General features: G+C 34.3%; 5 protein-coding genes across 5 annotated transcripts; 1 reads left to right on the top strand and 4 right to left on the bottom strand.

Moving 5' to 3' along the window:
* Positions 1 to 1,676: 1,676 nt before the first annotated feature.
* Positions 1,677 to 1,922, bottom strand: BDB00DRAFT_772341 (uncharacterized protein; the record flags this gene model as incomplete). Its single annotated transcript, XM_053120035.1, has 1 exon — positions 1,677 to 1,922. One exon carries the CDS (start codon positions 1,920 to 1,922, stop codon positions 1,677 to 1,679), a length of 246 nt encoding a protein of 81 aa, XP_052974828.1.
* A 1,752-nt stretch (positions 1,923 to 3,674) lies between these two features.
* On the bottom strand, positions 3,675 to 5,877 carry BDB00DRAFT_942242 (uncharacterized protein; the record flags this gene model as incomplete). The annotated part of the gene is made up of 8 exons (XM_053129395.1): positions 3,675 to 3,718; positions 3,851 to 4,127; positions 4,186 to 4,209; positions 4,532 to 4,705; positions 4,777 to 4,922; positions 4,994 to 5,389; positions 5,582 to 5,757; positions 5,856 to 5,877. 7 exons carry the CDS (start codon positions 5,875 to 5,877, stop codon positions 4,019 to 4,021), a joined length of 1,047 nt encoding a protein of 348 aa, XP_052974827.1. The 3' UTR covers positions 3,675 to 3,718; positions 3,851 to 4,018.
* Positions 5,878 to 12,539: 6,662 nt separating this feature from the next.
* On the bottom strand, positions 12,540 to 12,913 carry BDB00DRAFT_740586 (uncharacterized protein; the record flags this gene model as incomplete). Its single annotated transcript, XM_053118451.1, has 2 exons — positions 12,540 to 12,673; positions 12,742 to 12,913. Coding segments are annotated over 2 exons (306 nt in total), but the record flags the coding sequence as incomplete, so codon positions are not given.
* A 2,116-nt stretch (positions 12,914 to 15,029) lies between these two features.
* BDB00DRAFT_847752 (uncharacterized protein) lies at positions 15,030 to 16,881 on the bottom strand. The gene is given in 5 exon segments (XM_053125252.1): positions 15,030 to 15,270; positions 15,281 to 15,546; positions 15,625 to 15,885; positions 15,927 to 15,978; positions 16,358 to 16,881. 5 exon segments carry the CDS (start codon positions 16,789 to 16,791, stop codon positions 15,228 to 15,230), a joined length of 1,056 nt encoding a protein of 351 aa, XP_052974825.1. The 5' UTR covers positions 16,792 to 16,881; the 3' UTR covers positions 15,030 to 15,227.
* A 7,178-nt stretch (positions 16,882 to 24,059) lies between these two features.
* Positions 24,060 to 25,859, top strand: BDB00DRAFT_791811 (uncharacterized protein; the record flags this gene model as incomplete). The annotated part of the gene is made up of 6 exons (XM_053121063.1): positions 24,060 to 24,094; positions 24,520 to 24,676; positions 24,717 to 24,726; positions 24,810 to 24,972; positions 25,420 to 25,501; positions 25,821 to 25,859. 6 exons carry the CDS (start codon positions 24,060 to 24,062, stop codon positions 25,857 to 25,859), a joined length of 486 nt encoding a protein of 161 aa, XP_052974824.1.
* Positions 25,860 to 26,780: the final 921 nt, after the last annotated feature.

The raw sequence follows: 26,780 nt of genomic DNA, 5'->3' as shown, positions 1-26,780 counted from the left end.
TATACCAGCATCCAATGGCTGCATTATCGACGTCGTGTTGGGTGGCAAATATAAAAGCTCAACGTTGGTTGGCTCGTAATCACAAAAGTGCCCAGAAAAGTTATCCAGCAGCAAAAGGATCTTGCGTTTTTGATGCCTCATTGAGTTATCTAGTTTTTTGAGATAATCATAGAAAATCTCACGCGTCATCCATGCGTTGGCATTTGCTCGATAATTCATCACGCTAATGTTTGGATAACCATCCTTTCCTCTCTACCAGACAAACAAACACTATGTAAGCAAATATGCACCTATTGGGTATAATGATGAAGTACCTTCTTAAAGCATGCTCGATTTTGGGATTTGCCGATAAACCATGGAAACCTGTAGTAAGTAATATTATTAGCTGCTTGCATATTATATCATTTAACTATCGTGGTTAACACTCTACTATATCAAAGGATGATTCTCAAATTCTATTATCCAATATGCCCCTTGATAGTTATACCATTTGTCAGAGCCGTCTGCATTGGTCGTTAACACAAGTGTCAACCGCGTTTTATCCAACTTAACGCCCTTGAAGGATGCAGGAGCAATGGTAGTAGTTGGGCACTTGAGTAGAATACTGCTGTTTCATCCATGTTGTAAATGTCCTTGAGAGCATACTGTGCACATTTTGCTTAGACTTCCGGAAGTTTGGCAGCAGCTAGGCTAACATCTGCAGATGAAGCCTCACCGTGTACCTTATGCACCTTCAGCTGGTAACGACGCTGGAATCTGTTCTCCCATCCATTGGAAAAGCAAAATTGTTCCTCAGAAATGCCCATGTCCTGTGCAAATTCTTTTCCGGCACGAATGATCAATCTCCAGTTAATTGGAGAGCGCTTATGGTAGCGCTGCTCGATCCACATGTACAATGCATGTTCAAGTTGCTATTATAGTTTGTTTTATTACTATTTCTGTCGTAAAATACACCTGGAAGCAAATAGGAACACATACTGGAAACTTTGCTCGGTCTTTCTTTTTTCTGTGACGATCGATGCCATTTTGTTCGTCTTGCTTTCGACCCTGGATCATTCTTGTAATCGTCGTCACATGAGGCATATTTTCGAGGTTCAACTCAATTTTAGCCCAAGCAACTAGATCCTTGAAACTGATCTTGACGTTAGCTTTCTCCTTTTGGATGTAATAGTTGTAGATGATGTCATTTTGCTCGTCAGTGAGCTTCTCATATTTGGCTTTGCCCATGATGAAAAAGAAGTTGAATAGAAGAGAAGAAGTAATGATTGCAAAAAGAAGCTAGGCTATACGTAGATATTATCACTGAGCTATAATGATAGACCGCACTCTTTTAATTGGTGTATACTAATTACACTTTGCTAGCTTATCGATCCCACTTGTGTAACATATTCACATTTTGCAGATCCTCAGATTTTGCAACTTTTTTGACGGTATTCCTGCTGTTGCAAAAAGCGGGGGTTCACTGTAAATGATAATAATTTCAATAATAAAATGAATAAGGATAATGATGAAAATTCATAAATAAAAAGGCTCAATTTCTATTATTTTGGCCCTGATCAGTTCGCTCAGAAACACCAATCAATCTTTGAAACTTTGCAGCCGAGAAAAACTTTATCTTCGAATTGTACAAAAACGGTGGTTTTTGTTCATCTGTGTGGTTTTAGTAGGTATTGCCTTCAGCCTTCATCTTTTTGACTTTTTTTTTGGCAATATCTAGTCGCCATTCGCTTTTCTGAAGTCTCATCTTCAGGATCAAGCTCAATAGGAGTGGGTTGAATAAGTTCATAAATTGTCAAGTCAGTTGATTTTTCCAAATGAAACTCATGTCCTTCTTCAGTGATGTAGTCCATAGCTTCGATATCGTTTTTTGTGTTAATCGAGCCTTGATTATCTTCTACAAAATAGTGAAGTTTATTGCTCATGCTGAAAGTAAAGAATCTAAAAGAAACGCGAATTGACTAAAAAAAATCGCTATTTAGTTTTTGCAAAATGGCCAATTGAAAATTTCTAGTACACTGATTGGCATTTGGTAGGCTGCCATTTGAACTTTTTAAATCCGCCAATTGAGACCGTAAGCACTGTAAGCTATTGTCGACTACGAAAGGTGCGCAGCATATCAAGGTTAAGCAGCTATTGCCCGTTACAGGTACTACGGTAAAAAGCGTAGCGGATGATAACATCATGACTGGGTCAAACCCTCGACCTTCTCTTTCTTCGTAGCTCTCCCCTCCCATGCCTTCCGAATACTACAAGCTCAGCACTAATCACTATAATGTTTCTTACATCCTTGACTTGATTATATAGCTGGATCTTGGTGAGTCGGGCACGTCAATGTTTTTCCAGAAAAGTCTTTCCCAAGTGTCGTTATCATAGATATCATCTCTATCATCACCGCCCTCCCGTTATGCGATAACATCATATTATGCTCTGTAGTTTCTTTCGCTATTTACACTTTCAAATCAGACGAAGCTACAGTCTGTGTGAGTGTAAATTATAGCCATTAAATTTTTGTGCAGCTATGTTTGCATCAATTCATCGATCATGAACCATGCTCTGTGGCTCCTAATGGTGTAGCTAAATATCCTCCTTGTGGAACCACATGTGTTTACAGTGTTTTGCGTTTAAGAATATAAAATTTGGGGGGACTAAATCCACTTTTTGAATCCGTCAACGAAATTTTCCTGTCATCAGTGAAATTTTTGGAAGAGTAATATAATTTTTGTTGGATCAGTGTAATTTTCCATTATCTAGTATACAGTGTTTCCGAAATTACTTATCGCACATTTCGAAATCGGTGTCGCACCTGAAAAAAACAGATGTCGGATTTCCAAAAAGCAGATGTCGGGATTTTTTTGATCAACTTGTCGCGCTTTTGGTTTTGACTTGTCGCCAAATCAATTGTCAGGGTATCGTACCACCTACTACGTATATACTTTAAAAGTGGTAATCGTCCAGGTGCACGTAACAACCAACCTACATACAAAATCAAATAAAAAGAAAAATAGATGCACAAGATGACATAAAATGGATACAATGGGTATACGTATTTTATTTATTCATAAAGTAAGATGGAGAGATATAAATACAATAAATGAGGAGACAGAAGGGGGTACTAGTTTAAAGGGGAGTGGAGAGATGGTGATGATGTTAATAATGATGATGGCGAGGTGGTGAGCAACGAATACAATTAGTTCATCAAATTGATTTTTCGTTTTTGGTGGTGTGAGTTGCTGGGTGTGAAGAAAACCAAAGGTAACGAAGATGTCGAAGAAATTGTGGACGTGGCACTAGATAATGGGCGGCGCGCGATTGTATCCAATTTGGCCTGCAAAGCAATCTGGTTCATGACTTTCCCTTGATCTACCAAAAAGTCTTTCCAAAAAAAAAGAGCCTTGATTGTGTTTTTGAATGATTTCAATTCGTATACAGTCGACCCCCGTTAACGTCAACTCTCAGGGTACCAGCAAAAGTGTTGACTATATAGAGGGTTGACCACCACCGGGGGTAGAGAATAGGCAAAATCTTTAACTACTAAATTTGAAAGGGTACCAGCGAATCGGTTGACGCTATGGGGGGTTGACGTTATCGGGGTTGACGTTATCGGGGTTGACGTTAACGGGGGTTGACTGTACTGTTGCTGGCAAAAAAATTGCTTCCACCATGGTGGCCACGTATATACCATGCTTCCATTGGAGTTTGTAAAGATACCCAGTCGTCCCTACGAAAAAGATATGTTCGGTTAGTTAATTGAGCGAATCAAAAGGAGGGAATGCACTTTGTCCTTATTTTTCTTTTTCCTTTTCTTTTCCTTTCTTTTTCTTTTTCTTTTTTTTTTTGGGGGGGGTCTTACCAATAACATCAGCAGCCATCACAGTATTGATTCGAGTCCCACTTTCAATATGAAGTTTCTTCAAAATCGCAGAGTTGGATCTACGATTCTTGCTTTGCTGTTTCAGTTTGAGATTGTCGGTTTTGCTGGATTTCCACTCGTTGGAAGCTAATTCGATTGATGTGTCCTTCAGCTTGAGTAATAAGTCGATCTTTCGCCCAAACCAACTTGTCGTGTCATAGTCGTTTTGACCCATTGCCATCCTGGTTGCTTCAGCCACCACTTCACCACTAAATAACTGATAAAAATGAGAAGGTGAGAAAGGATATCGACGCCATACCGCATACAATACTTACTCGTGCATATTGATATCAGTCCCACTAAAGACGTAGTCCTGCGACGATAAAACGTTGTTTTAGAGGCCTTGTCATCAATTGGCATTACAAAACCTTCGCCACTAAAAAAAGGGGGGATCAGCAAAACTACATATATGGTCACTACATCTATCACTTACACAGTACCCAGAATACAAAGCATTCCATATCCATCCGAATCAAAAACATTGCTGTCAATAAATGTGAGCTTTTCCAAAGCTACCTAATGCAAGAAGCTTGCTACGTTGTTGCTATCAAGTCAAAAACCAAAAAAAAAACCCCTATTAATACTGACCATTTTTCTTTTTCTTTTTTTCATTGATATTACCTGTTGTCAATAATTTTGTCCAGGAGGGCCAAGTTTACAAAATCTAGTCTAAACAATTGCTCAGATTTCGTATCGTCGTTGCATAAGATATCAAGTTGCTTCGAGGTTAAGATGTTTTCCATTGTTGCATATATGTTTTCATCTAAGGTGTTGATAATATTCGACAGTAAAAGCCTATATGAGCACGTGTAGATGAGCATGTGTAGAGTTACAGCCTTGATCAATTCCTTTTTTTCACTACTTACTTGATTGTTTCTTGGTCAGTGGGCGTCAGGTTGGATTGACACAAAAGTTTGATTATATGGTTTGTAATTTTTTCATTGCTGCTGCTGCCGTTCGTCAACTTGCTTTCCACATTGCACTTATCCTGTTCATCGAAGGTTCCCCTAAGCTAAAATAAAAAATATTAGCCACTTGATAATTATACAATGGTTGTTCTTTTTTTTTTTGCAAAAGCCTTACCTTCTTCACACCGTAACAATGCAAGTCGAGGTATTCAATGGAATTGTCACTTGTGTTGCCAGGTGCATCGGAATTGTGATTTGTGTCATAATCATGGGTTGAAGCATAACTTGTGTTGTCAGGTGCATCAGGGCTGTGGTTTGTATCATGATGGTGGATTGAAGAGCCACTTGTGTTGTCAGGTGCATCGGGGTTGTAATTTGTATTATGATGGTGGATTGAAGCGTCACTTGTATCGCCAGGTGCATTGTGATCGTTTGTTGAATCATCAGGAGAACAAAGGGGAGAGGATCCATCCGCGGACACAATTGACTTGGACACTTGTGATGCTACAGAGCCAGACACATCGCCAATGATATTCAATGCCGCTTCACCACATTTATCCAGCATATTTTTCTACACAAAACATAAACACATGTAAGACAAATAATATGTACGAGACAACGGTGTTGGACTTACTCGTCTATTCACCCTGCCTGGAAAGAATGTCGGACCAAATCATCACGTTGTAGGTGTTGGGCTTTCGTGGGCCAATGAATAAGAAGAGGTCAATATCAACAAAATCAAACGCATTTTACCTGCACTTACCAGGTCTTTAAAAACATCCATCGATACTTTGCAGTACTTTTCAAACCAGAAACCATGAATTGTAGAAGAAGAAGCTGTTGGCAGCTTGAGAGACCAGTTTGCCAAGCTCACCACGTTTCCTTCCACAAATTTCTTGAAGGATGGTTTCCTTTCTTGCTGAATATATCGAGCGATTTCTACACAAAGTAGATAAAGAACAAAAAAAATTATGTGTTTCAGCTGGCTATTATAATGCTAATTCCTTTTTTGATTTGTTTTTTGATTTGTTTTTTACCTTCATAACCTTCAAAAGTCATAATAATAAAGCGTGCGGGCAAATGAAAAGTAGAAAAAGAACCATTAGAAATTTTTAAATTTCTGGGGATTAAAAAACATGTGATGCGTTTTGATCACCAAAACGATTTTTTTCAAATTCGGGAAAAATAAATCAGTGTACTTTGTCTTTTTTTTTCATCCTCATCCTCTCTACAAGGTAAAACTTATCATTGGCATTCATTTATTTGGCATCCTAACAATCTTTTCTCTCTGTTTCTTCTTCTGCAACATTAGGAACCATTGGATTGATGTTTTTGGTGGTAAAGGAATCTACTGGATCACCTGACAGGGGTTTTGGTAGTAGTGGTACGACTTGCCTCTACCACGCCCTAAGTGAACGTGATATGCCTGTTTGCTTCGAACTCATGTTCGTTCTTTTAGAAGTATCATTAGTAGTGTATATCTCATCTGCATCTGTTTTGCACCTTGTTGCTGGTAGTACCGATATATAGGTCATGATATCAATAGGTGAACGTTGCAAAACTCGTGGTAAGTTCGACTTGAAATCAAAAGGCGCGTTGATAGGAACAGTTATTGACCTCTATACGAAATTCTTTGAAGGATAGGTTGGAACTCATAATCGACGACTTGATCGGATGCCTAACGGTATCCAAATATTCTAGTGGTCAAATGTCATAGATTACAACTTGAACCATGGCAATTACTGGCTGGCGAATGGTAGGAACAACGTACACAATGAAAAGCTATTGCATGCGGAATACGAAAATGACATCAAGGCAACTTGATTTTTTTTTTTACCTTTTTTATTCAATTCTAATAAAATATCACGTATTATTACTATTGAAAACACTGTTTTTGCTGAATTGGTTTTAGGGGATCTGTTTTTGTGTCTGAATGTGCGGGGGCTTTACTTGACGGCTGATAATTTTATGTTTATACCTAATAAACGTTTTTTGTATTTTTGTCTTTTACATTGTCTCTTTTTTCATTAGGTGGTATGCAGTATGCAGTATGTAGTGGGTGGTACGATACCCCGACAACTGATTTGGCGACAAGTCAAAACCAAAAGTGCGACAAGTTAATCAAAAAAATCCCGACATCTGCTTTTTGGAAATCTGACATCTGTTTTTTTCCAGTGCGACACCGATTTCAAAATGTGCGACAAGTAATTCCGGAAACACTGTAATAGTCAGGAACCCATATTCATTAGAGTTGTTTCAGCCTTTTCCTAACTTCTTTTTGCGGTATTATTTTTAACATATATACAAACGGTCTTGTCACCCAAAAAGGATGGGCAAATAATACTAGCGACAGCAAGAAGTATGATTTTTTTTTATTCAAAGTTCGTCTTTATTAATTACTAAATTAAACTGTCTGTCTAGTTTCCCTTTAGTTATTCCGCTCACTGATGAATGGAGGTGGTGTTACTTCTTCCGGGAGTATTTGTGAGTTGTTTATCTAATATATTAATAGACAAATGCAATTCATTAAATTAAATTAGACAATTGATGCTTCTAGTGCTACGTTGTACTGGTGACAGCTATTTGTAGACTTCCAGTCGGCAAAAGATAGTTGCTCTAGAAATAAAGTGGGTTGCAAGATATGACATGAGGTGAAGCACAGGTAGTAAGCTGGGTAATTTTAAATCTGTAACTATGACGAATTTTGGTGTGATTCAACTATATTATAACATATAAATACCAAAATTTGGGAGGATCGATGTGTAGACAACCCATCAATCCTTTTTTTTTAATATGGTTTATGGTTGCCCTGGCAACAGATTTTCTTCAGTAGAGCAAATAAGTAGTCATTGCGGGCCTCCGAAATGGTGGTAAACGGACTCAGCAATACAGCTCAAACGCGAATACAAAGAAAAGGCGCAGTTGCTTCTTGTTCCCATAACAACCAAGTAATCATGGCAACAGATTCCATCAACTCGAGACGTATGTAGTATACATCGACATAATAGGAGTTATATATTAATTTTAATATGAAAAAATTTGTACTATAGATATTCTCATTGGCAAGTACATGACGGAATGCAAGGATTCAAACAAGGTACCCACTTTGGAGGAATTATCTGAACAAATCGCTAGTATACAGAGCTGCGTCAAGATGTACATTATATATTGTCAAAAGCATTTTTTGGTGTATCAAGCGCAGCACAATTAGGACTAAACAAAGTTTTTCTTTTTGCATCGTTCTCACTCTAACAAGGCCCCACAATATGAAGCTTGAAAACACCAGCACCATCATGATCCTTTTTCATTACTGACATGCAAAAATATATCATCTTGACCTATGTGTTTCCGTCACATTCTTATTTGTTTTTACATTACATACCATATATAATGTCTTTGTTATCAGGCACAGGTAAGTCTTCTTTCCAATCACGCCCCTTCCTAACTTCTTCTTTTTATTCTTTTTTTTCCTTTTTATTGCCCAGGGAACAACTTTACTGGCGTAGTGACCCCCAGAAGACTCCCGAGTAACTAATGGATGAGTTCCAAGGAGCGTAGCGGCCCCTCTAGTTGCTCATTCATTAGTTGCACATGCTTCTTCCCATCTTTTTTTATATTGCCCAGTTGCTCATCATCAATACTTGATTTAGTGAAACAAGTGAACTAAAAGCTTTTTTTTTCTTTGACGAGATTACACCTACTTAGTCTATAGGTTAAGGTCATTTGAAAAGCGCAAGCGAGACTTCAGTGGTTATGGGTTTGGACACGAATGTGGCGTCTGGTTGATAAATATAATACTCAGTACAGATGATAAAATTATAATAATTTTATCACCCTAAAAGAATTAAAACAATTCTTTCTTCTTGTTTTCCGTCTGGTCATATATATTTAGAAAAATTTTAATTTTTCAAATATATATAAATAAAAAGTAAAATGTATCATTTTACTATTTATTGAAGAAATGGGGTTCCATTACCATTTCTTCTAGGGTCAAAGACCCGTCTGGTCATAATCTTTGATTATGATAAAATAAATTAAAATTTATTTTAATTTAGTGAAACAAAGTTTCACCTAATTAATATTGAATATTAATTATTAAGAAGCTTTGCTTCGCCTATTAAAAATAGAATATTTTTAATATTAACCAGACGGGTGTATAACACCCTTATATAGCAAGGGGTAATGGAACCCCCCTTGCCTAAATAAAATGATACATTTTATTTATCTAAATATATTTCAAAATTAAAATTTTGAAAATATTTCCAGACGGAAAAGAAAAAAAGAATATTTTTTTCTAAATATATTAATTATTATAATATAAGGAAGGCATAATACAAAGGATTTGTATCGCCTTCCTGACAAGAATAAATAATGGCATACTCTGGGCATTTTATAAATGAAATATTAATTATAAAGATAATAGCCCCCGTTTATTATCATAGATAATAGATTTATTTAATTTATGAGGCTAGTAATTATTTTCCCTAAATTAATATTTCCTCTATTACATATATAGATTTTTTTAATTTTTCTCTTTTTTATATTTTGTTTATTTTTATATTCTTTTTTTATATTTATTTTTTTATTATTAAAGGGGTCAATTTTTTTTTGTTTTTGATTTCCTAAATTATCTTTTTCTATAATTTTATTCCTAATATATCGTTTTTTTGGAATATGTTTTTTGGAATGAGTACAACATAAGTAATCTGGACTTTTTCCATTAAGATTTGTTTGTATTTTTTTATGGCACATATGTCCTTCTTTTCTACCCCGTTTATATATATGTGTGCATATAGTTTCACTAGTATTATTACACCAAAAGTTTAGTGAATTAACTTCATTCATTTTTTCTTTAATAGCATATTTAAATACCTTTTTTTTATTATTTATAGTATTTACTAAAAATTCATTATCAAAATAATAATCCATAATTTGATTCATAATATTTTTAATAGAAATTTGCATAGAATTTTTGCATATAAGTATATCTTTGTTAAGAATAGTCATTATAAAAAAGATTGTTTAATATTTGGGAATTCGTCTTTTTTTATAAAAATAAAAATTCAATTTTTATTTTATTTTTAAGTTGACAAAATTATTTTAAGTTGCTACTTTTTATATAATTTTTAACATAACAACCAGTCTCCTGATCTATCTAATCAGGCGTCTGGTTGATAAATATAATACTCAGTACAGATGATAAAATTATAATAATTTTATCACCCTAAAAGAATTAAAACAATTCTTTCTTCTTGTTTTCCGTCTGGTCATATATATTTAGAAAAATTTTAATTTTTCAAATATATATAAATAAAAAGTAAAATGTATCATTTTACTATTTATTGAAGAAATGGGGTTCCATTACCATTTCTTCTAGGGTCAAAGACCCGTCTGGTCATAATCTTTGATTATGATAAAATAAATTAAAATTTATTTTAATTTAGTGAAACAAAGTTTCACCTAATTAATATTGAATATTAATTATTAAGAAGCTTTGCTTCGCCTATTAAAAATAGAATATTTTTAATATTAACCAGACGGGTGTATAACACCCTTATATAGCAAGGGGTAATGGAACCCCCCTTGCCTAAATAAAATGATACATTTTATTTATCTAAATATATTTCAAAATTAAAATTTTGAAAATATTTCCAGACGGAAAAGAAAAAAAGAATATTTTTTTCTAAATATATTAATTATTATAATATAAGGAAGGCATAATACAAAGGATTTGTATCGCCTTCCTGACAAGAATAAATAATGGCATACTCTGGGCATTTTATAAATGAAATATTAATTATAAAGATAATAGCCCCCGTTTATTATCATAGATAATAGATTTATTTAATTTATGAGGCTAGTAATTATTTTCCCTAAATTAATATTTCCTCTATTACATATATAGATTTTTTTAATTTTTCTCTTTTTTATATTTTGTTTATTTTTATATTCTTTTTTTATATTTATTTTTTTATTATTAAAGGGGTCAATTTTTTTTTGTTTTTGATTTCCTAAATTATCTTTTTCTATAATTTTATTCCTAATATATCGTTTTTTTGGAATATGTTTTTTGGAATGAGTACAACATAAGTAATCTGGACTTTTTCCATTAAGATTTGTTTGTATTTTTTTATGGCACATATGTCCTTCTTTTCTACCCCGTTTATATATATGTGTGCATATAGTTTCACTAGTATTATTACACCAAAAGTTTAGTGAATTAACTTCATTCATTTTTTCTTTAATAGCATATTTAAATACCTTTTTTTTATTATTTATAGTATTTACTAAAAATTCATTATCAAAATAATAATCCATAATTTGATTCATAATATTTTTAATAGAAATTTGCATAGAATTTTTGCATATAAGTATATCTTTGTTAAGAATAGTCATTATAAAAAAGATTGTTTAATATTTGGGAATTCGTCTTTTTTTATAAAAATAAAAATTCAATTTTTATTTTATTTTTAAGTTGACAAAATTATTTTAAGTTGCTACTTTTTATATAATTTTTAACATAACAACCAGTCTCCTGTGTAGGGGCACGTAGTTCATTAATTATGGGCGCTTTTTTTAATAGTAAGCAACAAGGTGCGTAGCCAGCCCATATAACGAATATGTATCGTATAGCCATACACACTTTGGATTCTGACTTTTCTTTCTTTTGCTTTTCAATTAGTGTCAAGCTAGTGAATAAATTCGTATCAAGAGAACCATTTATATTACTATGATTATTGACATTATCAAGGCTTTCTTTCTATTTGATGAGGTGCTGACAAGGCGAAACAATCAACGATCTTTTGTTTTATGGATGTCTATTTATTTACTTTTCTTGGTGGGCCCCTACACAGGTCTCATGTTGGATATATATATCAAGTTGTTTGGTTCGATTTAAAAGGAATGTCATGATTAGTGCCTTGGAAAGTAAGTTAAAGAATATATTACGTTGCTTTTTTCATTATTTTATTGTGCATGATGATGATGATGCTAATTTGTTGTTGCTATGTAGCCCGGTTCATTCAATGATCATCAACCCGAAAGATTCCATTTATAATAACAAATTGACAGAAGATTTAAATGATATCCATGATTTAAAAGCAATTGAATTCGATGAGCCATTACCAAAAGAGCTTCATGAGTATTTGTACCCATTTAAAGGAAAGGCAATATCAGTGCAACATTTACAATACCATTCGCATACAAAGAAATAAAGATGGGACTTACCTTTTCAATATATAATGCAGCTGATAAACTGAACGATGCTCTTATAGAAAACGTTAACAAAGTTGCCAGATTTGTTTTGTTACAAACTGTATTTTTTATGATTTACTGCTTTTCTTTATATTGGTATTTATAATAAAAATGAATTTAAAGATATATAAGTTTTGTGCTGTTTTGAGGGTTATTTCTATATGATAATATCTAGAGACCTTTGATATGGTTGAGAATACAGGGAATCAGTAAGGGTAAAAATTTGGTAAAGGAAAATTGTTCGGTACGTTGGTGGGTAATATCTAGTTACTTAGTTTTAATTTTTTACTAGATGTGTTGCTAGTTGTGGTGTTAGTACTTGATGAAGATGGTTTGGAACTAGGAGCCAAAGGAGAATTAATAGCTGATGGGATTACAGATCTTTTTTTGCCTTTGTGGCCAACAGGGGTGATTTCATCGTCTTTCAAAGCTGCGACCGTCTCCAATAAGTAACCACACATGCAGTAAACCAACTCCATGATGGGTACCAATTGCTTTACACATACATCAGGATCAGTGGGAAATTCTACTCTTTCCGAGTATGTCAATCGACATGCAGATCCTTTTGGACTATCCAGGATAATAACACTAATATGAAATCCTATAAATAGATCTTTGTCAATAAAATATAGATGTATACATCATCACCCCCCCCCAGCAATATCTTACCAGATATAATAAACGCAGCTATTTTGGCTTTGTGAATACACGAAGGAAATGCGTTTGTTAAAGAAACAAAAAAGTCCTTTAACATCTTTGGAGCTTTAAGTCCACTTTCGCAGAGTTCTTTTGTTCCGGTTTCCCCATCGTCTGCTAAACGAACTTCTGAGAATGCGATTTCATGATTGAGATATATACATTTCAAATCTAGTTGGCAGCCTGATATTTGTTTAGTGACGGCGTCTGTTGTAGCTAAAGCTCGGTTCTAGTTATGTCTCACTGTTGATGCCAAAGATTATTTCTTTCCACTAAGCATAGGAACCACAGTTAGATATTATGTTACATATGTTTACAAATGATGTAATAATAACTTACGAGCTTGCTCGGATTTTTGTAGATAAAAAGCATTTGGCAATAAAAAACCAAATGCGATATTCGATATCGTCTTAAGTAAAGTTGTCAGCAAGGATGTTGTAGTTGTATAAATTTACTGTTTCTTGGATCGTATTCCATGCCCAAAATAAGTCTGGCTGTTTTGCTGGATAAAAATGTTTTTCCATGAGAGCATCATCCAATGCATCGACCGTTTTCTAATTTTTTTTTAAAAAAGATAGGTTTAACCTTCAGTTATCTGTATGTATACGACATTGTAAATATTGTACTGATCTTACCTTTCCTTTGAATGAGTATAAGTACTCATTGAGCTATTTTGGTAATGGCTCATCGAATTCAATTGCTTTAAAATCATGGATATCCTTTAAATCCTCTTCAGTGAATTTGTTATCGTAAATGGGATCATTTGGGTTGATAATCATCGAATGAACCGGGCTACATAGCAACAACAAATTAGCATAATTAAACATGAACACAACTTGGTATATTATAAACTTATTGTTCAAAAGGTGTTTTCATGGCAGTATCTTGTATAACTTCTTCAAGAATTGCTCCACTTGGTAACCGCCAAACATTACCAGCCTTGATGGCATCATCATACTTCTTTTTCACCTCTGCAAATGCTTCTTCTGTCATAATCCTTCCTGAGTGATTGCTCTTGCTATTGGAAGTAGTAGTGGTAGCCTGTTTTTTCACTTCTTGAGTTTTACTTTTGATTCTGGGCCAGTCAATTTCCTGCGTGCATAATAGAAATCATCAGTATATTACAGTAAAGATATAGCAACAGAAAAAAATTACTTACTTCTTCTTTATTTACTTCAATTTTTTCTTGCCTTACTACTTTGAAAAAGCTTTTTGACCATATACGACATAAGTCTTGGCACAAATCAGTCATACTGGCGATTTGCTTGAGATTTTTGTCAAAAAATTCCTAATTTTTTATCAATCACTAGATTATTAAAATTGTATATATCTTTTTATATTTATTTAAATATTAATTATGTCATAAATAACAACAATCATCAGCTTCAAATCATCTTCCAAAAAAAAGAACAACAGCAACAACAACATTGACATGTTCTTGTTTTTTCCTAATGGTAGAATTATCTTTTTTCTTAAAAAATAGTTTATTGATAGAAATTACCCTAGCATAAAAACATAACTTGTATTACAAATAATTTTTTTTAATATATATAAATAAGAACATAAAAAGCCTGTTAAGGGTTTGTTGTTATTATTGTAATTGTTATTTATTTTGAGGAGAGGAGGAACAGAAAAAGAAAACAATTTGTTTTATTTCTCTTATAATCATATAATATCTCTTATAATCATATAATAAAAAGAGAAGTGCTATGCATACAAGTTTTTTTTCTTATGCATATGAGTTTTTCTGAGCGGGTTTTTGAAGTGGTTGTGTTGTGAAACCTTGTATAGCCAATCCAATTGCCGGTCTTACACGTACGAGTTTTTGCTAAAGGAACTGAACAGTATATGCGTACGAGTTTTTGTCTATCCATCAATCTTCCGTTTTTTGAATGGCCTTGTCAAAATAAATAGCTATTGTCATACTTCTTGATGTACAAACTGCTCATTAAATGGGCGCAATGGATTTATTTACGCTGTTCTTTTCGAGATCTTACACATCTGTTCTGCCACCATACAGTAATGGCATATATAAGTTTTGCATTCGCTTCTTTTCTTTAAGTTCTTGGCCTTTTCCCCAATATTTGATGCCACAATAAGCGATATCAGGACTCTAATCAATCAAATAACTCACTTGTTTATGTGAACGAGTTTTCTACCGAGTCCACATAGGTAACAATCACTTATAAAAGAGCTCTGGGCAGCGCTCTTTTACGCTTACGAGTTTCTTTCTATAGTGGTTCCACGCGTAAAACAGCGTCGGTGTTTATGTATAAAAAGGTAAAATCCAAGAGAAAAGATAAGAGAATTAAAACGCTAATTCATTGAGAGTAAATATGAGGTGGATAACAGTAATTGTGTCTGACAGAGAAAAATAGAAATGAAAAGGAGGAGAGATAAACAAATGGGTTGTTACAACAAGAAAAAATCGAAAAAAATGTAATGAAAGCTGTCCGATACTATTTATATGTTTCTGGAAAGACAATGGAACCAAACTGTGCACTTTTCCCACATGCGAAGTCGTGCATAAGATGTGAGATCTTCAACACCTTCTATCTGCATTAGATCCCATTCATTTAGATTTTTGCTCCTTCTACCTTCTTCCAGATCTTCAGCTATAAGTAAAATGGCTGTTTCTGGTGCAAGGATCATTTGGATGTAAGACATGTATATAAGGCGCAATCTTTCAATGTTGTGGTCTTGGTCAAGTTTTTCCATAAACATATCAGCAAGTGTTTCTGTAATGACAACACTTCCACGAGATCCGTAGTATCCAGGCTATAATTATGTTGCTTGTATGTTAGATTTTATCCACAAGTGATATATACAGCAAAATGATTGGGAAAGTAAACGTACCCGTAGTTCTGAGACGCGACCCAACATGACGCCAATATTTTGCGCATTTTGAGCACCATTCTTCTTAATTGATTTTATGGTGAGGTCTTTGTAAAAGCTTGGTCGTCTACCGTAGAGGATGTCTTCGAGCTGGCTTTTGAAATTATGTATGCGCTTTGGGAGTGCGACAAAGTCGATGGATAACAGATAGAATTCCTCAGTAGCAATGGCTCTATAAACATATTCTATACGATGCGTATAGCAGAATAGCTGTTGTTCTTGCTTTTTAAGACCCAATGTAGAAAAGAACTGTAATTGTCTACGTTCTGCTGCTGATAGGAACCCAGTGGTCTTGACCCGCCATCTGCATGTTTCCTCAAAATTCGCAGATATTTTTAATTTTTTATCAAGCTTCGCGACTGCGCGTGGGTATGGAGTTGCCAACATTTCCTTGCAAAAAAAGCATTCTATCACTATATTGACATGCTCCGTTAGTATCGATATTTATATTCAATACCATATAAAGATAAAAACGTATAGAAAAGGACACATACTGCTTCCAACACGTCCGTATATAGTAGGCTCGAGTGCTGCTTGTAGTTCATTCAGCTCGTCAATGGCTAACCGAGCCTTGTACCTGTCATTGACGCTAGCTAACTTGTAGCATGCTACGACTGTTTTGTCTGAATGACAAAGGTCCTCAGGCGGGAACTCGCTTGTAACTTTGTCTTGAACTATTTGTACTTGTTTCTACAGGTTGTCGATCTGTGCAAGAAAATAGGAATCGTTGTGTTCAACGGTGGCAACAGTGTAAAAGCGAGCGCCCGAATCTGCAGTACTGAATATTTTTGCTTGTAGAACGTAATGGGCATCATCGAACCGGAGGTTGTATGGAAAGTGGGTGTAGGACAGTCCTCCTTTGCCTGCCGGATCCTGGGTCTGTGTTGCACCCAATACAAGAAATGGCGAATATCTTGTTATGGCGTTGTGTTGTTCAGCATCTTCGTTACACGATTCATGTGTGCATTTTGATGTCGTTGGTGCCAGGATATGGTGAGCGTAAAACTGGTCCGAGAATTGAACAGGGTCTCTTGTTGTTATGCATTCATGAATACAATCGATGTCTAACAAGAGGTTCTTGGATACGGATTCGTGGCCAGCAGGGCACCGCTTGACCTTTGTATACATTGGGAAAAAGTTCTCTCGAAGACGATTGGAAAGATTCCCCAGGATAAAATGCTTAAAAATTTATGCGGGCTGTCCATGCTCTGGGAGGAGTATTCCCGGCTGCACCAAGCAAAGATGCGTGCAGTAAGTGCTGCGTTGGACCTTCCAATCTCGTGATTTTCTTGATGATGGTGATGTGTACTAAACATAGGATATCGGTCGGGTTATACACACCACAGCGTATAGGCGAGATAGGAGTAAGGTCAATATACGGCAGCACAGAGTTCCATAGCATTTCCATTGGTGCATCAATGAAGCATGAGTTGTGTGAATTTGGCTCTGAATATGTTACGTAAGGCACTGCGTTGTACATGTATACATGCACATATTTGTTTAATAAAGTTGCATATGTATGTACAAAATTTCTTTTTAATGAGTTGGCCATTTACCTTCTTTTAGAGAAGACCTGTTTCGAGGCGCATTTTTGTGTTGATTGGGTGGAACAGTAATTGAAGGAATGATAGCATCAACGGTTGAATTTGAGCTCAGTGGTCTGTAGAAAAGAAGCAAGTATTATGTATTAGCTATAGGAGCATCGACTTAACAGATGACACGTAAACAAACCAAGCATGCGAGATATACTTACTTTTTACGATGGTTTGTAGCAGAGGTACCAGCATCCAAGGTCGTTTCCTGGTAGACAGTTTCTCTTCGTTCTTTTCGTTCGACTTGTTTACTTTCTTGATTATAGACATGCGTGTCTTCTTCGCTCGATCTTTGGTCGACCTCTTGCTTTGACATTTTTGGGGAGGTAGACCTTGTCGATACCAGGTCCACTTTTGCGGTTGATATCGCCTTTTCGATGGTTCCCATAAAGCATTCAACCGCTGATGATCTTGGATGGAAGTGAGCTTTTCTTGCAAACTATGTATCAGATTGGTCGCTCTGTTTGATAATTCAGCGCCAATAAGCTCCACAGAGTCGAATACTGCAAAAATGTAATATAGTGCTACTATCAGTGCTGTAACGTATTTAAACATATTGATAATAAAATTTTTCTTTGAGATTACTATACCTTCTTCATCAAGGTCCCAAAAGGGATGAATGCTTCCAATTGTTAATTTAGTTTTAGCTTGCATGGTATGGCGGCATGGGAGCTTGTAGTTCTGCTTGACCATACAGCAGCAATCAGCGTCCATATCGAGGGAGTTGATGTTCGCATATTCGTTGCGAAGAAGGATTAAACCACAATGAAATATTCTTCTTGCCACTTTTTCGAAGTAGCCGTTAGTGGCAGCATCACCAGCAATGATTACTGGTCTGTTGATCATTTCTTTGTAAAAAGTACCGGCTTCAGCATCCATCTATAATGTATAATTTATACAATCATATACAGTATCTTATATTAGTTCTTATCATAGGCAGCATATATGTGATATATGCAGAAAGATAACAGAAGTCAATATCGTACTTACAGATGCGCTGCGATTTTCATGTAATTTCTCAAACAAATAAAGCAGAGATCCTGGCTTGCCTAGTCTACTTTTTAGACTTCTATGGGCACTTTCCACTCTCTGAGTAGTACGATTCCCAAAATGCGCGTACTTTTCGCACCAGGGGCCAGCCCAACGTTCTTTGTTAACCAAAGTCCTATATTATGTAAATCATTTGCATATGAGTTTATGTCTTAAAGGCAGTGGTCATGATACAAGGAGTGTTGAGAAAAGGCAAAACAACTTACTCGTCTAAATATTGCCCAAGCATTTCACATGCTAATGACTTTCTTACGTGGGTGCGATACTCAGTAACTGCTGCATCAACTTCTTTTTCGCTTCTGCTCCAGAGTAAGTTCTTTATAATCACATCCATGTAGGCTTGATCCGACAGCTTTTTTCCTTTCTTTTTGCTTGAGAATTTGCCCGTTCTGTCGATAAAGTTCTTCTGAACGTGCCATGCGCAAAGGATCGTGTCGCTCTCCAGAAATACCATTCAAATGCTGTTGATGAGTTGGTTATCTTGGTCGGTTACAAAAAGCTTCGGCTCGCTAGCAATTAATGTGGGCCATACAACTTCACGCAGCTTTTGGGCCATCCAAAGGTACGACGGTTCCTTCTCGTTTGCCATCAACACCGAAGCAACAACAAATGTGCGGAGTCGAGTAGTTCCCAGGTTACTGACACCAACAATGTGGACAAACGGCATGTTGTGAAGACTGGTCTTGTATGTGGAGTCAATAAGCACCACTTCTGAAAATCGCCTTGCCATTACAATCGAGTCCGGTTGCACTACAAAAAGTGCCTTGAGAGTGCCTGTTGACGCCGTCACATCATAATGAATGATATAATTTTCGGCTTTCAGAAAGTCCAGCAACGGTGTAAATTCGCTAGATGCTCCTAAAGTACCGGTGGTCTTGTAATAAAAGTTTTGCACATCCTTGGTCGTCATTACAAATCCATCATGCTTTTTATCAATGATATGCACAACTTCAGGTGCTGGGACGTTACGGCTCATAGATGATAGGGTTCGGACTACGGGTTCGGTGGGTTTACGATGCTGATGATACACCTTAGACAGAGCCTTGACGTCTTGGACAAGTGGATGGTTGTGGTGCACCACGTCACTGGAGTCTTCAGTTGGGACAGTGGTTATGCCTTTCTTGATACTGTATTTCTCTCCAGAGTAGATACGTACATATCGAACTTCCCATTGTGGTTCTTGGCCCGGGACTTGGGACTTCTTTGGCAGCGAGACAGTTACACGCCAACAACAGCCTGTCTTCTTGGTACTCTTATTGCGCTGACGTTGATCGCCTCATTCATCGATATACTCCCCTTTGCACGTGCACTGACAGTAAACCGTATCTCTAAGACCGTTGATGCTGAAATTGACAGCAAAACCATGTGTCTTGGTGTACATTTAAACGTCCACCTGGATTTTCTCGTAGCTGAAATATCTTCTGCCGATAAGCTCACTCATTCGGATATGATAGTATTTTGGAAGTATAAAGAAGTGATAGAATAAAAGAAAAGAAAGAAGAGGGTAATGTAAATATTTGAACGGCTCGACAGTATATATAACGTCTATTCCCCACGGCCCGGCGGAGAGAACCTTTTAACATTTTCTTAAAACACATGCTTCTGAATATAATATCAAGTAGCAAACCATGTGACATTTATTAGTCATATGGTAAAGTGTCACGGTGCGTTAAATATATGACTCAGCAAACAGAGTACACAACATAAAGTAAGTTATGTAGTGTGCTATCGCTCTATAATATTGTTACTGTAATGAAGTAGTAAAGGAGTACTTAAATTTACTATTACTTCCACTAAATATGTTAGATCAAAATCTTTTTACATTTGAAGAGCATATAGTACTCGAAAGTATAGTAAGCAACTATTCTATGAGACTTCCACTTCCTGTGGAGCTGTTGAACGGTTTTCAAATAACAAATAACCCACTGTAACCAGAGTAGAGAAAACGTGTACGCGTAAGCAGACAGCTGTGAAAACATATCCCAGCTTCTTATGATCTACGTGGAACCAGGATAGAAGAAACTCGTATGCGTAAGCAGATAGCTGTCAAAACATATCCTAGCTTCTGATGATCCACGTGGAACCAGGATAGAAGAAACTCGTACGTGTAAGCAGATAACTGTCAAAACGTGTCCCTGCTACTTATGATTTACATGGAAACAGGTTAAAAAACTCGTAAGCGTAAAAGAGCGCTGCCTAGAGCTCTTTTATAAGTGATTGCTACCTATGTGGACTCGGTAGAAAACTCCTTCACATGAACAAGTGAGTTGTTTGATTGATTAGAGTCCTGATATCGCTTAGTGTGGCATCAAATATTGGGGAAAAGGCCAAGAACTTAAAGAAAAGAAGCGAGTGCAAAACTTATATATGCTATTACTGTATGGTGGCAGAACAGATGTGTAAGATCTCGAAAAGAACAGCGTAAATAAATCCATTGCGCCCATTTAATGAGCAGTTTGTACATCAAGAAGTATGACAATAGCTATTTATTTTGACAAGGCCATTCAAAAAACGGAAGATTGATGGATAGACAAAAACTCGTACGCATATACTGTTCAGTTCCTTTAGCAAAAAACTCGTACGTGTAAGACCGGCAATTGGATTGGCTATACAAGGTTTCACAACACAACCACTTTAAAAACCCACTCAGAAAAACTCGTATGCGTAAGAAAAAAAACTCTTACGCGTAGCACTTCTCTTTTTATTATATGATTTATAAGAGAAATAAAACAAATTGTTTTCTTTTTCTGTTCCTCCTCCTCCTCAAAATAAATAACAATAACAATAATAACAATAAACCCTTAACAGGCTTTTTATGTTCTTATTTATATATATTAAAAAACAATTATTTGTAACACAAATTATGTTTTTATGCTAGGGTAATTTCTATCAATAAACTATTTTTTAAGAAAAGAGATAAATATTTGTATTGTAGGCTGTTCAATACTTTATTAATTTTTTTATTTTTTATTTATTTTATATATTTAGTTGTTAAGTTTTATTTTTAAATGATAAATAATGATCAATATAATTAGGGGTGGTTAGAGAAAAACTTTGATTTTCGATGACGTGGTTAGCTGGTCATTATGATGGTAGTCATAACCCTAGAATGATGGTAATCATTCTAAACATTTGCCTACAAATGCCTCATAAACAGTGTTCATTTATTCTGCCATTAGAAAAAAACAAGAACATGTCAATGTTGTTGTTGTTGCTGTTGTTCTTTTTTTTGGAAGATGATTTGAAGCTCATGGTTGTTGTTATTTATGATATAATTAATATTTAAATAAATATAAAAAGATATATACAATTTTAATAATCTAGTGATTGTAGGTACTGCAATACTTATATAGCTATAAAGATATAATTGTTTTTATAAAAAGTAATTAATTTTTTATATAAATTGAATTTTATATTATAAATAAAATGATGGATCAAATAGATTATACACCATTAATTACAGATGAAGTAAAATTTATTATTGCAAATTATTGGACTTTTCTTGATTTGAATTGGCCTATTATATATAATAGATTTAAACATAGAACAGAAATTAAGCATATTAAATTTATTGAAAAAATTAAAGATATATTATTAAAGAAATTAGGTTATACTGCTATTTTTTTCTTTTTAGTTGTATTGTATACAAATAAAGAATATCCAGCACCATACTTTGAAATTGAAAAAGGATTATTTTTATTATATCATTTAGTTTCAGGAATTTCTGGGAATGGTATTGAAAAGTATTTACCTCAAAGTACATTTCATACTTTTTATAAAAAATTTTGGATGGATGAAGAAAATTATAAACGAATTAATAAAATAGTAAATGATTCATTAATAAATATGTTTTCAAATATAAAGTTGCGTATCTTATCTGCTAGAAAATACAATCCTGATTTATTTAAACATGTAACACTTATTTTAGATGGTCATGACTCACGAATTAATTATACAGATACAGATTTAGATAGGTCACGTTTATATTCATACAAATTTAAGAAAAATGGTTTACGTACTCAATTTGCTGCTGATATTAATGATATGATACTTTTTATATCTAAAAGTGAATTCTGTGCAGATAGTTCTGATGGTAGCATGTTTTTAAATATGAAACTTTATAATAAGATGAATCAAAATGATACTTTAGCAGTTGATGGTGGATATACTCTATTTATAACACAATTTACTGAACTTTCTAATGAAAAAGGGTATGAATTTAGTAATGATAATTTTGTTTATCCAATTCGTAAAAACATAAATGAAAATTTAACAATTACTGAAGAACAGTTTAATAATACATTTGGAAGCTTTAGAACTAAAATTGAAAATCAATTTTCTGAAATTGGTAATAAATTTTATCGTTTCAACAATAATAAATCAATTGTAAAGATGGATAATGTTAAGTTTTACAATCTTCAATTTCGTGTAGCATGTTTATTAAAAAATATAAATAAATTTGTTGAATTATTTAATGTTCCTATCTTGCCACATCATAAATTATGGCATAGTAATAACTTTGATTTTCCTACTGAGAAAAAACTAGTGGATATAGTTGTTAGCAATAATGAACAAAATAAAAATAAACTAGATAGAATGGTGCAGATACAAAATAATTTATTAAATATGACTATATCAGATAATATAATGGCTATAGATAATACTGAATCTGATAATTCAGAAAATAATGAAAGTAATAATGATATACCTAATTTTAATGAACGTACTAGAAAAAGAAGAAGAAATATAAAAGGAAAACAGCGGTCAACTACATCATATGAAATAGAAAGTATTATTAGACATAAAAAAGAAAATAATATATATTTATTTGAGGTAAAATGGGTTGGATATAGTAATAATGATAATAGTTGGTTATCTATTGATCTGTTTAATCAAAAAGATTTATTGAAAGCATATATTGAAAAGCATAGTCTAGGCATATTATAAAAGAACATAATATATATAATAGAATTTATATAAAAAATTTAAGGAAGAATATTGTTAAAGCATAAGAAAAAAGGATTTCCTATTGTAATTTTTATGGGTTTTCTTTTTTTCTTTTTTTTTTCTTTTTTTTTCTCAATTTCTTTTTCAACTATTTTCTCAATTTCTTTTTCAACTATTTTCTCAATTTCTTTTTCAACTATTTTCTCATTTTTCACATTTTTTTTTCTTTTTTTTGGAATATGATTTTTACTATGTCTGCAACAAAGATAATCTGGTTTTTTACCATTTAAATTTGTTCTAATTTTATGGGCACAAAATTCTCCTTCATGTTTACCCTTTCTAAATATATGTGTACAAAAATTATTATTTATAGATAGATATAAGAAATGATTAGAAGAAAATAAATCCTTTATTTTTCTATTTACCTTTTTTTGTATTCTTTCAACTATTTTTTTTTCTTTTTCTAAGAAATGGTCAAATTCAGTTTCCATGAAAGTACCTATTTCATTACATAGATTAATACGTAATTGTATATGGTTAATTGGAAGAAAACTATTAAGTGCAACCATTATAAAAATTGATTAAATCTATTGAGAAATTTATTTTTTTAGAAAATAAAAATTCAATTTTATAATTAATTTAAATTTTTATTACCAATAAAAAACTTACTACTAATTGTTTTTATATAGAAACAGTTGGTAATGCATATGCGCCATTGATAAAAAATTAGGAATATTTTGTAATCACTAAATTATTGATTAAATCTCAGAGGAATTTTTTGACAGAAATCTCAAGCAAATCGCCAGTATGACTGATTTGCGCCAAAACTTATGTCGTATATGGTCAAAAAGCTTTTTCAAAGTAGTAAGGCAAGAAAAAATTGAAGTAAATAAAGAAGAAGTAAGTAATTTTTTTCTATTGCTATATCTTTACTGTAATATACTGATGATTTCTATTATGCATGCAGGAAATTGACTGGCCCAGAATCAAAAGTAAAATTGAAGAAGCGAAAAAACAGGCTACCACTACTACTTCCAATAGCAAGAGCAATCACTCAGGAAGGATTATGACAGAAGAAGCATTTGCAGAGGTGAAAAAGAAGTATGATGATGCCATTAAGGCTGGTAATGTTTAGCGGTTACCAAGTGGAGCAATTCTTGAAGAAGTTATGCAAGATACTGCCATGAAAACACCTTTTGAACAATAAGTTTATAATATACCAAGTTGTGTTCATGTTTAATTATGCTAATTTGTTGTTGCTATGTAGCCCGGTTCATTCGATGATTATCAACCCGAATGATCCCATTTACGATAACAAATTCACTGAAGAGGATTTAAATGATATCCATGATTTTAAAGCAATTGAATTCGATGAGCCATTACCAAAAGAGCTCAATGAGTACTTATACTCATTCAAAGGAAAGGTAAGATCAGTACAATATTTACAATGTCGTATACATACAGATAACTGAAGGTTAAACCTATCTTTTCTGAAAAAAAAATAGAAAACAGTCGATGCATTGGATGATGCTCTCATGGAAAAACATTTTTATCCAGCAAAACAGCCAGACTTGTTTTGGGCATGGAATACGATCCAAGAAACAGTAAATTTATACAACTACAACATCCTTGCTGACGACTTTACTGAAGACGATGTCGAATATCGCATTTGGTTTTTTATTGCCAAATGCTTTTCATCTACAAAAATCCGAGCAAGCTCGTAAGTTATTATTACATCATTTGTAAACATATGTAACATAATATCTAACTGTGGTTCCTATGCTTAGTGGAAAGAAATAATCTTTGGCATCAACAGTGAGACATAACTAGAACCGAGCTTTAGCTACAACAGACGCTGTCACTAAACAAATATCAGGCTGCCAACTAGATTTGAAATGTGTATATCTCAATCATGAAATCGCATTCTCAGAAGTTCGTTTAGCAGATGATGGGGAAACCGGAACAAAAGAACTCTGCGAAAGTGGACTTAAAGCTCCAAAGATGTTAAAGGACTTTTTTGTTTCTTTAACAAACGCATTTCCTTCGTGTATTCACAAAGCCAAAATAGCTGCGTTTATTATATCTGGTAAGATATTGCTGGGGGGGGGTGATGATGTATACATCTATATTTTATTGACAAAGATCTATTTATAGGATTTCATATTAGTGTTATTATCCTGGATAGTCCAAAAGGATCTGCATGTCGATTGACATACTCGGAAAGAGTAGAATTTCCCACTGATCCTGATGTATGTGTAAAGCAATTGGTACCCATCATGGAGTTGGTTTACTGCATGTGTGGTTACTTATTGGAGACGGTCGCAGCTTTGAAAGACGATGAAATCACCCCTGTTGGCCACAAAGGCAAAAAAAGATCTGTAATCCCATCAGCTATTAATTCTCCTTTGGCTCACTCCCCTTTAAACTAGTACCCCCTTCTGTCTCCTCATTTATTGTATTTATATCTCTCCATCTTACTTTATGAATAAATAAAATACGTATACCCATTGTATCCATTTTATGTCATCTTGTGCATCTATTTTTCTTTTTATTTGATTTTGTATGTAGGTTGGTTGTTACGTGCACCTGGACGATTACCACTTTTAAAGTATATACGTAGTAGGTGGTACGATACCCTGACAATTGATTTGGCGACAAGTCAAAACCAAAAGCGCGACAAGTTGATCAAAAAAATCCCGACATCTGCTTTTTGGAAATCCGACATCTGTTTTTTTCAGGTGCGACACCGATTTCGAAATGTGCGTTAAGTAATTTCGGAAACACTGTATACTAGATAATGGAAAATTACACTGATCCAACAAAAATTATATTACTCTTCCAAAAATTTCACTGATGACAGGAAAATTTCGTTGACGGATTCAAAAAGTGGATTTAGTCCCCCCAAATTTTATATTCTTAAACGCAAAACACTGTAAACACATGTGGTTCCACAAGGAGGATATTTAGCTACACCATTAGGAGCCACAGAGCATGGTTCATGATCGATGAATTGATGCAAACATAGCTGCACAAAAATTTAATGGCTATAATTTACACTCACACAGACTGTAGCTTCGTCTGATTTGAAAGTGTAAATAGCGAAAGAAACTACAGAGCATAATATGATGTTATCGCATAACGGGAGGGCGGTGATGATAGAGATGATATCTATGATAACGACACTTGGGAAAGACTTTTCTAGAAAAACATTGACGTGCCCGACTCACCAAGATCCAGCTACATAATCAAGTCAAGGATGTAAGAAACATTATAGTGATTAGTGCTGAGCTTGTAGTATTCGGAAGGCATGGGAGGGGAGAGCTACGAAGAAAGAGAAGGTCGAGGGTTTGACCCAGTCATGATGTTATCATCCGCTACGCTTTTTACCGTAGTACCTGTAACGGGCAATAGCTGCTTAACCTTGATATGCTGCGCACCTTTCGTAGTCGACAATAGCTTACAGTGCTTACAGTCTCAATTGGCGGATTTAAAAAGTTCAAATGGCAGCCTACCAAATGCCAATCAGTG

This window comes from Zychaea mexicana (assembly GCF_025766255.1).
Source record: "Zychaea mexicana strain RSA 1403 chromosome Unknown BDB00scaffold_106, whole genome shotgun sequence".
Classification (NCBI taxonomy): domain Eukaryota; kingdom Fungi; phylum Mucoromycota; class Mucoromycetes; order Mucorales; family Lichtheimiaceae; genus Zychaea; species Zychaea mexicana.
Note: the sequence above shows the minus strand (reverse complement) of the source record. Positions and strands in the feature narration are given on the sequence as shown.

What these genes read in the sequence shown, in the direction of transcription:
- BDB00DRAFT_847752 (XM_053125252.1), bottom strand. Translation starts at nt 16,791, where the DNA reads ATGTATACAAAGGTCAAGCGGTGCCCTGCTGGCCACGAATCCGTATCC. An exon ending in CTTGCACAGATCGACAACCT is followed by an intron (nt 15,979 to 16,357) that starts GTAGAAACAAGT and finishes GCGAATTTTGAG; the next exon opens with GAAACATGCAGATGGCGGGT. An exon ending in GTCGCGTCTCAGAACTACGG is followed by an intron (nt 15,547 to 15,624) that starts GTACGTTTACTT and finishes ACATAATTATAG; the next exon opens with CCTGGATACTACGGATCTCG.